This window comes from Calonectris borealis, chromosome Z (assembly GCF_964195595.1).
Source record: "Calonectris borealis chromosome Z, bCalBor7.hap1.2, whole genome shotgun sequence".
In the NCBI taxonomy this organism is placed as follows: Eukaryota; Metazoa; Chordata; class Aves; order Procellariiformes; family Procellariidae; genus Calonectris; species Calonectris borealis.
In genome coordinates this window covers 45,605,069-45,617,967 of record NC_134352.1, presented here as the reverse complement: position 1 = coordinate 45,617,967, position 12,899 = coordinate 45,605,069, and the positions used below count along the sequence as shown (strand labels likewise).

Below are 12,899 nucleotides of genomic sequence, written 5' to 3'. Positions count from 1 at the left end.
GCCCGTGCTTCCTCGCGAAACTTGGCTTTCCAAAATTTTGGCCACTTATTCTGTATCTTCTTTACCTTTGGTCACGCTCTTCACTTGACTGCCCTTGGTCAGGTATGATGCTGTTAAATACACGTTACTTAAGGAAGGGATTTAAATTAATCTTTTCCTTCACCCTCTCAGCAGAGATTATAGGTAGACATTTAAAAGGTTTTTCCTTTTTCCCCTCCCCCCCCTCCTGTTCGCCACTTCTACCTGCATCGCCTGACTCGTAGAGAGACAACTAGCTTTGATGCTCAAATCGACCCTCCCGAGGTCGGGTCCTGCTGCAGCCCAGCCTCAGTGCTGCTGCACCTGCCGGCACCCGGGCGGGGACAGGTACCCACGGCGGCTGACCCGCGGCACCACCGTGGAAGGGTGGGCTGAAAAGGGCTCTTCTTTTTTTTTATTTTTTTTTTAACATAGTAAGGTTCTTTCACCCTATTTGTTTATTTAGCCAATAAAAGTCGGAGAAATCATTTTAATGCTGACACCTCCTATAGCCTCTCGCTAATTGAGCTCCGGTAGCTGCTTGCGTTGGGTAGGGTTTCTTCCAACTCTAGCGGCAGCAAACAGAGCAGGCTTCCCTGTTTCTCCCTCAAATCTACAGCCTGCCCGCTATAGCACAGAACGTTTGGAGGATAGATATGAATGTTGCACTGTTCATTGATTTCTAGTAATGAGCCCGTCTAAATCAACACTGGCGCTAAGTAGCTCGTCTCGAAGCGTACAGAGGATGCTTTGGCTGGTTCTTTCACTGTTTTCTACGAGCCGCATCGCGGCCGGTGACAGGCGTTGACCATAACGATTTGGAGACAAGATCGTACGATTTTTTGCATCTCTCTTGTTTTTGTGCTAGACTTCACGTAGCTTTTTAAACTTAATGAAGGGGATGTTAAGAAATTATTCCAAAGGGCCCCGATTTCCCGCTTGCTGGTTCCCGGGGCTAGCTTGACGCCCGTTTCCCTGGGATGCTTGGCACGACTCGCCCCTGGGGCGAGGAAAGACCTGGCCCGTTTTCCACCTCCCGGTGGTGCGGTGCCCTCGGAGGCTCCTTTGCTTGGAGCCGGGCTGTGCGGGAGCGAGGGGCCAAGGGGGAGGAAAGTGGATACGGGGGCTGCGAAAGGGCTGGGGGGACGGGGGAGAGAGGGGAAGACGGAGCTTTCCTGCCCGGGGCTGCTGTTCCCTGCCCTGTGCTTTGACAGCGGATCTCGCTCTCACATGGCGTTTCCTCAGCCCCCCTGGCTCCACCTCGCCCTGCGGAGGAGGTGTGAGTGAGAGGTGAGCCGGGGAGCCGCTTCTCGCTCCTTTTCCACCAGACGCCAAGTCCCCGAGCCGCTGTCATGTGATAGCGAGAGCGCAGGAGCTGCGGGGGTCTCCCGGCTCGGGCATCATTACAAAACCGCGCCGGAGCGCGCAGCCCCGCCACAGCCGCGGCGGCCGCCGCCCCGCTCGCCTCCTCCCCCCGCCGGCTCCCGGCGCTCGCCTCCGCCGCCCGCCGCAAACTTTTAAGGGGACACCGGACCGAGCGGTGAGAGGGGCGTTTTTATTTCCTTCCTCCCCGTCTCTGCAGAGGTCCCGGGTGATTTCATGCTCCCGAGCCCTGGGTGCGGACGGAGCGTCAACTGCAGCAGAGTGTGCCAGGCGGCAGCGGGGAAGCCCGGGAGAGCCGGCGGTCTCCGGGAGGAGAGCGGGGACACCAGCGGGGCCCAGGACCTGCCTGCGCCCCGTGCCCCCCGCGGCCCCGCCGCCGGGGCGGCAGCTGCCTCTCCGGCAAGCGGCGGGGCGGCGAGGCAAGCGCAGCCCGCGGGGCGAGGCTGCCTGAGGGAGTCGTGCGCGGAGCCCGCCGGCGGGACGCGGGGCGGTCGCGCGTGGGCCAGGCAGGCGGCGCCCAGGATGTAGATGCGGCGGCGGGGCAGGGCAGCGCCGTCCCCGGCATCCCGAGCCCGCCGTGCGCGGGGCAGAGCGGCGCCCGGCGCGGCGCTGCAGGGCCGTGCGGCCGCGGGAGGGCTGCGGCGGGGCGGCGATGCCCAGGCCGGGGAAGAGCTCGTACAGCGACCAGAAGCCGCCCTACTCCTACATCTCCCTGACGGCCATGGCCATCCAACACTCGGCCGAGAAGATGCTGCCCCTGAGCGACATCTACAAGTTCATCATGGAGCGGTTCCCCTACTACCGGGAGCACACGCAGCGCTGGCAGAACTCCCTCCGCCACAACCTCTCCTTCAACGACTGCTTCATCAAGATCCCGCGCCGCCCCGACCAGCCGGGCAAGGGCAGCTTCTGGGCACTGCACCCGGACTGCGGGGACATGTTTGAAAACGGCAGCTTCCTCCGCCGCCGCAAGCGTTTCAAGGTCCTGCGCCCTGAGCATCACCTGCCCGGCGGCGGCGGCCCGGGCGGCGGGGCGGGCGGCGGCGGCCCCGGCAAGCCCCCGGCGCCCGCCCCGCACATGGTGCACTACTTCCACCCGCACCCGCCGCCGCCGCCGCCGCCGCCGCCTCCCCCGGGCAAGCTGCCGGGGCTGGCGGGCTCCGAGGCGGCCGTGGCCGCCGCCGCGGCCGCCGCCGCCGTAGGGAGGCTGCCGCAGTTCTCGCCCTACGGCAGCAGCCAGCCCTCGGGCTTCAAGCATCCCTTCGCCATCGAGAACATCATCGGCAGAGATTACAAGGGCGTGCTGCAGGCCGGCGGGCTGCCGCTGGCCTCGGTGATGCACCACCTGGGCTACTCGGTGCCCAGCCAGCTCAGCAGCGTGGTGAGCTCCATGTGGCCGCACGTGGGGGTGATGGACTCCGTAGCCGGCGTGCCCGTGTCCCCCGACTACGGACCCTTCGGGGTGCCCGTGAAGGCGCTCTGCCACCCGCCGGTACAGACCATGCCCGCCGTCCCGGTGCCCATCAAGCCGGCGCCGGCGATGCCCGCTGCCTCGGCCATCCCCGCTCTGACGGTCGCCGCCTCTCAGATCTGCCCCGCCGCTTCCCCGGCCGCTACTTCGCTGCTGGAACAGACCGCGAGCAACACCCCCGAGGGCAAGGGCTCCCTCCACTCCGTCCTGGTGCACTCCTAAAGGGCAGGGGGTCGGGGGGAGAGAGGCCCCCAGGCTCCCAGGGGAGAGGATGCGGGGGTCCAGGGCATGCGTGCGGCACGGAAACCCGATCGATCTCATAACTATACCCCTGCTGGTGTCTGTGTTTATATTGTGTACAATCAGATTATTTGAGAGCCAGGTCGCAGGTAAGAGCTTTTATCGTCGTTAATTATAGTTAGTGGCGGAGAGGTGATGTGGGAAGTCACAGCCGGGGCCAAAGGGGCTGGCTCGGAGGAAGGGGCCGAGAGGGAAGGTCTCCCCGCCACCCCGACAGCCTGCGGCACGGGGCGGCCGCGCAGCCCGGGCTCCCCGCCGAGCCCCCCTCCGGGGCGGCCGGCCCGGAGGTCCTGCGAAACCCGGGGCCCGGTGGGAGAGGAGCTGCATTCTGCCGGCGGCTGGGGGGAGCAGAAGGGTAAAACCCTCACTGAAATCTGCTTCTTCCCCTTCCCCCGAGGGACGGGAAACCTCTGCCCCACCGTCCTGCAGATCTTGCTCCGAAAGAGGTGGGCAAAGCGGTTACCTCGGACCCTGCGAGCTGCGGGGCCTCAGGACGTGTAACCCTCACTTTTTAAAGAGTAAGCTTTAAATAGCTCAAGTAATTAGTGGGAATTTAAATGACAATGGCACTGACGGCTAAGGGCTCCTTTAACTAACGATCACTTGTCCTTCCCTCTCACACTTTTACAGTCCATCCCAATATTTCCCATCGGAGGGCAATACCTTAGGAGGGACTGAAATGTGACCTAGCTCCTCAAGTTGCGAGTGAGTGTCCGAATTCCCTAGTTTCTCATTAAAATAAAACCAGTCCGGCGATTCGTAGATTGTGCTTTTCACATCACCTTTCACCGCTCACATATACCGCTATTTTGTATGTGTTGCTTGCCGTTTCTTCCACGTGAGTGTGAACACTAAAACCTGCTAGAAGGGGGGGGGGGGAGGGAGGGGAAGCCAACAGAAAAACAGTTAAAATTTTATTCGGGAGAAGCACTTAACTGAAAATAACCTTCCAGCAGAGGAGAGGTCTGTGTAAAGCACAGGGATCAGGAGTCAGAGAGCGACGCACTGGCTGATGAGTCCCGGCTGGTTTGTGAGTGATTGCTGCCGTACCCTGTCTGCCCTGCTGTACACCAATGCTCATTAAAGCCCATCTATTCATTTGCTTCTGCTGGTGCTGCTGTTTAAAATACTCGTCTTTCACACCGGTTAAGAAACGCGTGCCCGTAGCGTAGGTTCGCACTCTGCCCCCCCAAAACTGACAGAAGTACCCAAAAGTTTTCTTGGCGGCAAAGCAAGGGGAGGAAAGGGAAAGAAGCCTTTTACAGGTAAATCGCCTGCTGCAGGGACACTTTGACTCGCCGCTCCCCGCAGCTCAAGGACGAAGCGCCGGCGGTCGCGTCTGAGGAGAGGGCACCGGCTGGGATCCCTATCCCGCTGAAGGCAATTGGAGTTTTTCCACTGGTTTCCGTGGGTGCTGGATCCCAGCCGCTGCCTGGGATTTACCCGCCTCATGCCGGCGGACCTGCCGTGCCCCGAGACGCCAGGTCGTAGTCCCAGCCCCTGGGGAAGCCTGTATCAGACTGATCCTTCCTGGTGGACCTTCAGCCAGGGAGACTATTGCTAGGAAAAGCAAATCTGTCTGGCATCGAGTGCCCGCTGTCCAAAGTCTTCCCCACGCACACTCGTGGGGTCTGTTAGGCGATTTGAAATTCCTGTTGAACTTCCAGCTGTTCCCTCTGCTTTAGAGGGGGGGTTACACCTTAGTTTCCAAAATTATAACATTCCTAGCGCTGAAAAAATACTACTGATAATGTTATGCTAATGAGGCACGGATCGGTATCACGGCTTGGAAATCGGACTGGAAGGGGAATTGCCTCGAAAGTTTTGTAGCCAGATAAACCGACCAGTAATCAGATACCCAAAAGAAATTATAAAAAAAAAAAAAAAAAAAAAAAAAGAAAAAGTGCTTCACATTTTCTTTACTCCGCTGTCTTCCATTGTAGGCAGGGAGCCAAGTCGTGTTTCTGCTGCTAAAACCAAGAAAGCGGTCACCCAAATAAATCGCGAATAGCACTAGTTCTGTATAGCTCGATGTATTGAAATACATTCCACCGCTCTCGATGGGGCTGCCGTGTAGGTCTCCAAAGCATCTTAGGGAAGCTGAGTTTCCCCCTCACGTCGGCCTAAGGGGCAAGAGGAACGGGAAATGCGGAGCAGGAGAAGAGGTAACCCTCCTGGGAATTATTCAGAGGATTCTGGAGACTTTTAAGAGTCTGGAAAATCTTCTAAGCTTCACGGCGGGAAAACTCTCCTCGGTGCGAGGAGGCCGGCTCGGGAAGCATCGCACCGCGGCGCTGGCTGCGGGGTGCAGGCGCAGGGCCCGCCGCCATCCGCCCCCGGCGGGCCCGGGCAGGGAGCGGGCGGCGGCTGGGGCGAGGCGGCGGCCGGACAGCCGCGGCAGGTGTCGCGACATAGGCCGGCTGCCGGGGCAGGGCGCCTGGCGCAGGGGGGTGTCGCGACGGGGGCAGGTGTCTGGCTGCAGCCGAGGTGGGGCTGGGGCTCCGACCCTCACCCGGCGCCTGGGAGGAGACGCCCCGGGGGCGATGGCTCAGGCAGCCGCTTGCGGGGCAAATCCGCCCTGTTCGCAACAGGCTCTTCTCGTCCGCGGCCGCGTAGGGGAGCGGGGAGCTCGGGCCACTCGCCCGGAGGGTTTAGTGTAACTCCCAGGGCGGTTGCCTACACTTCCTATGACCAAAAGACGGAGCTCTGTTTCGTAGCTCGTACAAAGAAAATTGTTAGAGAGTCAGAACCTGACAATTTCACACTGTCAGAGGGAAAATTAACTGAGAAATATTTCCTAACTAGTTTATACATTTTTTCCCTGTTTTTAAGGACTCCGTCTCTAAACATAGCCTTTGCAATGTTACACAGATTTTGTATCAGCATCCAAAAACCCCAATATATAAACAAAACTAATCCCAATGCTGCTTAAAAACAGATGATGGTAGAAGATGTGGAGAAATTAAATAGTACCCTTTCCTCCAAGCAGAAAAGCAGGTGTAAACTGGTGAAGGGTAAGAAAGATTTTCATTTGACAAATCAAACAGGAAAACAGTCTTGGGCTAATTACAAGATTTTGTCTGTCTACTATGCCAGTACACCTCATACAGAAACTGCTTGCCTTCAGATTAAAGCACATACCTGTTCTGCACAGAAAAGGCAGCTGAGCCTTTACTGAGTGGGTGCAGGCAGGATGGTTGTAAACAGAAGAAACAGAGGCAAGCAGGACAAGCAAGCTTAATCTTCGTATCATTAGACTGCCAAACATAGCAAAGTGAAAGTTAGTGTTAGAAGAATGGAGGCCTAAGAAAAGGCATTGATTCCACCCTAGTATGATTCTGATTTATTGTGGCTAGCTAATGTGGTGATTATTATATCTACCTATAGGAAACTATTCCTAACCAAGGCACCGCTCTGTGTATTATGAGTCCATAGGGCATGCAAGTCAAGAAAGAAAAGCAAATGCAGTAAGACTTCTAGAATTAATGTGTTTTATGGTTTGAAATATGATAGCAGTGTTTCAATGGGTATATTCTGATCTCAGTGACACCTGCTACAATGTAACTACCACTATTATAATTGAAATTCTGGGCTCCATTGATTCTGTCCTGAAGTCTTTCCAGCCAGAAACTGATCCGGCAAATCTGCTTGGAATTTTGCTGCTGCTGCTTGTGAGATCAAATTTTCCCTTTTATTGTAAGACTTTATTTTAAATCATTATCCCTAAAGCCTATTTTAAGATACAGTCATCCCTGTAAGTGCTTGAAATCTGTAATAGTCTCAGTTTCAAAAAGTAAAGTTCCATGTCTGTTTCTGGAGTTTTGCTGAACATATGGTTAGATTAAACAGCTTTAGTTAAATAAACCAGGTGTAATTTTAGACATCTATATGCTAAATACCAAAACTTACTGCCTACAGGCCACTATCCTGGAGATATTTAAGTATGTTACTCATTGGTTTAAAGAATCAGTGGTCCTCCCTCTTTGCTCATACAGTGTGGTCACTGGCACTGCCCATGCAGGAAAGCCTGATGGTTAGAGCACTCTTCTTGGAACCTCTGAAGAAAATCTAAGTTCAAGATCACTGCAGCTCAAAAGGATTCAAATTCACATCTGTGTACCTAAAACAGTCAACTGCAAAATGGCACTTGGAGAGTCACATTTGTGGATGAAGTTATGCCATTACATAGCAACAACAAATGTAAGCTTTATGAAGTGTCAAAAGGGCCTGGGTGCTTTTCTACAAAGGCAGGGTCCAACAGCCATTGGAGAAAACACATAATGGATGAAGAGAGGGAAGGAAGGATGGGAATAAATGGCAAATTTTCACAGCAGAGTGCCACATGGACTGGTGTTGGGTGTCCCAGAAATTCATAATCATGGTACACAAAGGATGAGTTATAGACAGGGAAGTGACAAATGTTTACTAATACCAAGTCATTCAGACTAATAAAAAAGAATAGCTGACAAATTGGGAGTTGCCGAAAGACATCCACACGGAGTTACAAGATAATAAAATGGAAGGTGAGATTCATTGTTGATATATGCAAACTGATATGCATGGGGAATATAATCCTGATATATACAGAGCAATAGGTCCTGAACTTAGGATTCTTATGAAGTTATGATAGATAGCCCTATGAAAATGTTGGCTCAATAGTCATTAACTGTGAAAAAAGCAAAATTACTAGGAAAGGAACAAAGAACATGACATAAAATATCATGTCCCTGTTTAAATCCTAAGTAAACCGGAATGCATCAGGAAGTTCTGTGAATTCCTCACGCCTGAAAACAAATATATTAAAACTGGCAAGATACAGAGAGAATCAGATGGGAGAATTGAAGGCACATCTTCTGTACAAGTCACAATTCAATAGACTAAGACTCTTCAGCATGGAAAGCAAGGATATACAGAGATATATGACACAAGTTTATAAAATCACGAGAGACCTGGAGAAGGAGACTAAGGCACGCTCGCTCATTCTTTCTCTTAATACCAGAACTGGGAGTCATCAAAAGGGTTCAAAGCAAACAGAAAGAGGGGATACTTCACACAGCACATAATTAAACACTGCGATTCATTGTTGCAGGATGTTAACGGTGTTGAAATTTTACATGGGTTTGAAGAACAACTAGAAAATTCATGTAAGATAAATCCACTGAGGGTTATTCCATAAAAAGTTGCTACCTCTTGCTCAGATTTGCTATGCTAGTAATATATTTCTGAAAGTATCATTAAATGCTTTTCCTGTCCTACTCTCTCTAGAGCATCCGTTGTTTGCTTACTGTTGGAGACAGGACACTGGGCTAGATGAACATTTGGGTTGACCTATGACAATTGTTCTTAATCAGAGAGGGGACCAAGGTCGGTGATTCCCATTTCTAGCCAAGTGTCCTAAATCAAAGCAATTCTTTAAAGTTATTTCAGTGTATGATATATGACAGTAGACATCATGGATGCATGCAGAGATGCAGTTACAAAGAACCCAAACTCCAAAGGCTAACTGCTTATGTTATATATGAAAAATACTTTAAATGTTCCAGGAATGTACAAGTTCCTCTTTCTAAGGGGAGCGCCCCACTGGCTGGATTAATTTGCTTATTTTCTGGTGAAATCAATTTTAACAATTAGAAAACATGAGAGATTGAGAGCCCTTTTTATATTATGCCAGCATATCTGATAGAGTAGACTGGGTATAGGTATGGATTTGAATCCCCTCTAAGATGGAGAAGCAACTCCAAATGGCTGTGTCCTGGTTCTATAATACTGGGCATGTCTACGCCATGCATGTCTGAGGCATCCACGCTGCTCGAGGCATTGACAGAGGTGTCAGTGTATTACTTTTATCTATACTTTCATCTATCCTTCTCTGGTTACAGTACCAGTGAAAAGAAACTGTTTCCTTTTTGGAGGAGAAAATAATCAAGTTATGACACATGAAGAAAATGACTCTAATGCTGAGCTTCACAGAGCTTTAGAAGATAAGATTTAATGCATTTGACATCCATAATATACCACAGACTTTTGTAATATTTCTCTAAAGTTCACATGGATGCTTAATCTACACTGGGAGAGGTACTCATTTTCAATGAGGTACAGAAATCTGTTTTTAAGACAAAAGACCTGGGAGAAAGGTGTAAGCCCACACTGCATGGACTGCTTTTCTTATATATGACTCATTAAAATAATCACTGGACAATAGACATTAACAGCCCTTTGCACAACCATAGGGACAAAGGATGCCCCCCTTTTTAAGCCAGAGAGTCATCTTAAAGCAGTCATCTGAAAAAGTAAAAACAACTTGATATTCTTTATCAACTAATCACTGCCCCTTACTGTCCAAAGGTAGGGTATTGGCTGAGCACAGTGTTACCCAGTGAATAAATTATTAGGCAAAGTGTTCTTTTAGTGGTAAGGGCTGCTAATTTTTATTTATAATCAGTCTTCACACTAACAAAAAAAGGCTTTTAACTCTGTATATTACACAACAAACTCCCAGTGTGGATCAGGTCTTCCTTTCATGATGATCTGAATAATCTGAAGCTCAATCAATGATTAATTCTGGATAGAAGCGCAGAAAGAAAGGATAAAAATGTGTTTTCATGTACTGCTTGCACCATAGAACTGCTACTGGAAAATGATCATTTGCTGGGAAAAGTGTAAGAGAACTTAGTAACGTGATTGTAGTAGCCATTTGTGGTTTATTAACATATTGCTTTGTGTAGGATGTGTGATTTGGATCTATCCCCTCCTAAGGCTTGAAATTAGAGTTTTCTTAATCCCCATGTGGTCTTTTAACTGTGGTTGGTATGAATTTGAACCATAACAGATCAGTAAATATGCAAACTATTGTGATACTTCATATGCTTAATAAAATTTATGGCTGTAACTGATAGGTGCTTACATCTTGTTTAACTGATTGTTACTGACTGCTTATGAAAACCTTTTCTGCTACATCTGGGCTTGGAAGAAAATGCAATGTAACATGGCTGATCATTAAAATATACAATTTTTAAACCTAAATAGGATTGTTGGGATGAGACCTAGAAAGAGAATCAATTTATTGCTTCTTCTTCAAGTATTTGCAACAGAAAGAAAGACAAAACCATAAAAGGTTTAATATGACACATCTTCAAAACAAAGTTACACCGGTGAAACAGATAACAAGTGAATTGAGGTCTTTACTGAGCCTCCGATATCTTTACATTGGATCTGTTTACAAGCTTTTTTAAAAACTGAAAATGCCCCAATTTACTCACCAGTGCTGAAAACAATCAATCAATCAAACAAACAAACAAACAAACAAGTAGGTTGAAAACATGGGCTTAAGTTGGGGGTCAAAATGCATATTGCTCCAGATTTTACATTTCAATATATTCTGTGCCTTGAAAATGCATCTCTGTGTCATCAGCATATTTCATCTGCAAACCTCCAGACAGAAATGAAGAGAAAATCTATGGAGAAACATCAGCCTATTAGGCTGACTTTATTTTGAAGGACAAGGAATTATGAAGAAAAGAATAACAAATATAAACATAAAATGGGGTAAATGCAACTTGCATGCATCAAATGCAAGCTATGACAGAATAGCTTGATGCTTTCCTCTGGTAACTGATTTTTAGTGAAAATAAAAGTAGTGCAATAGACTGAATATTGAGTAGAGCTTCAGAACAGAGTTTGTTATCATGGTGCCTGGCAAACCATCAGTGTAAGTAGAGGAGGACTAGAACCTCACCCAAGGGCTGACTATACACTGAAATAATGTGAAATTAAGTAATGTGACATGTAAATTTATGCATTTTAGGTCTTGCAACAAAGGTATCTGAGGAGGCTTGCCAGATACAAGCAATTCAGAGGATTCCCTTTTCCAATAAATGAGTAGAAAACTCATTTAATATTCAGGAATATGAATGGAGGCCAAGAAAGAAATTGAAAGTTCTCATAGATTCCTATTACCTTTAGCATACATATGGTACTCTTATTGTCACCCCCATTTCTTCCTTCCTTGCATAGTACTTTTTTATTTACTACACTGAGTTTTATTAATTTCTGATTGTGTCTCCAGCTCCATGGTACCAAACTGAAGTGTCTATCCTACAATCCATGTTGTCCCAGTTTCACAGTGAATACTTCCTAAGTTCTCCTGGACTATGCAAATATGCAAGAGTAATCAATTCTCTATTCATTGTGAAGAAATACTACCTTAGCAGATGTTCTGCTGTTATGCCATTTTGTCATATGCTACTGACACTCAACAATTTCTTCAGTGAGAAGAATTTTTACAGGGAAGTTAAGCGTGCTGCCCACAGATTTAATTTTCCTAATCGTGCCTCAGAAGCATCACAAACACACATTCCTCCCAGCCAGGAATCACAAAACTGCTGGACTCAACCACATCCTCTGATTTGCCACCTGGAATTGCTCCCTATTTAGACGGCCATGAAGAAGAGTGGGACCACACTAGTGGCAGTGATTTTCTGCCATCAGAGAGGCAAGTTGTGACTACCAGCAGTTTTCTGGAAGTCTCAGAAGTGGGGAGTGGGGATTTTTTTTTAATTCATGGCGTGAAGGGATTGGTCACTACTGGCTGCTAAGGGCATATCTTTCTAGCACAAAAATTTTGGTGTAGAGAGTAGCTGCAAGACCTCTACCGAGGTTTCACTCTCTTCTCCTGGGGGGTAATTTGACTCCTTTGAATAACAGGAAAGCTTTTATACTGCATTTTTTCATGCTGGTGTCAACAATCCCTGCCTTGGGATTGTCGCCTGCCTTTTCTTTAATTCATTATAGCATCATTACTGTCACATGATTCAGTCAAGGAAAACAAAATCTCTGGCACTTTTTCATCACTTAAGAAGGAAATACTGAAGTCAAGAAACCTGTACCAATGCAACCTGAAATAAATAATTTTCATCCTACAGATGGGAACATCCTAGTTGCCTAAGTGATACATTTTCTTATTGATAAGCATTACGAAAAATATTTTAGGGTTGGCAAACAGATTTTGCTCTAAATTATTTCACTTTTCCTTCACTTATACTTTTTTCCCAACAATGCTGTCAATGCTGTTGAAAGAAAAACCCCAGATTTAAAACACAAAAAATTACACTGAGAATCTAATGCAAGAATGTAGGAAATTTATGGAGAAAGTTCCCAAGATTGCCAATGCTTGGTGAAATGTAATACTTCATTGTAAAAATTTTGGAAGGTCATTTTAAAAGTTCTACATAATACTTACAGATGACATATGAAAGGCATTAGAATTGTGCATGAATCAGCTTATTAATGGAGAAAGATTCACAAGCTGTGCAGATATAAATTTTGACTTAAATATGAAAGGGATGTTCAATGGCTTTTACTCAATCAAAATTAACGAGGGCACATTGAAGATGACTCACAAAATTAATTTTCGTTGCTGATGATGAAGATGTTTTTACTTTTGATATTCCTTTGATTTTAGAATTTCTCATTAAATATTTAATCAGGATACTGACATCCAGGTGATAATTCCCCCAATAGCCACAGAAAGCTAAGAGGAAGGGTAGATCCACACGGTTTCTATTCAAATCTTTCTGGTGGATATAATGAAAGGAAAGGATTCAATTACTTTGATCCACTATAGCCAGGACATTCAGAGACTTCTCTATGGGTTCCCAAACTTTTCAATACTGTTGCTACGCTTATAGGAACACTACTTTCTAGCCCACCAGGCCAAATGATGAAAACA

The 12,899-nt window shown here is 47.9% G+C and overlaps 1 protein-coding gene across 1 annotated transcript; it reads left to right on the top strand.

The window, feature by feature from the left end:
• The first annotated feature begins 2,053 nt into the window (after positions 1-2,053).
• Positions 2,054-3,094, top strand: FOXB2 (forkhead box B2). Its single transcript, XM_075137335.1, has one exon. The coding sequence runs from the start codon at positions 2,054-2,056 to the stop codon at positions 3,092-3,094; it is 1,041 nt and encodes a 346-aa protein (XP_074993436.1).
• The last annotated feature ends 9,805 nt before the right edge of the window (positions 3,095-12,899 follow it).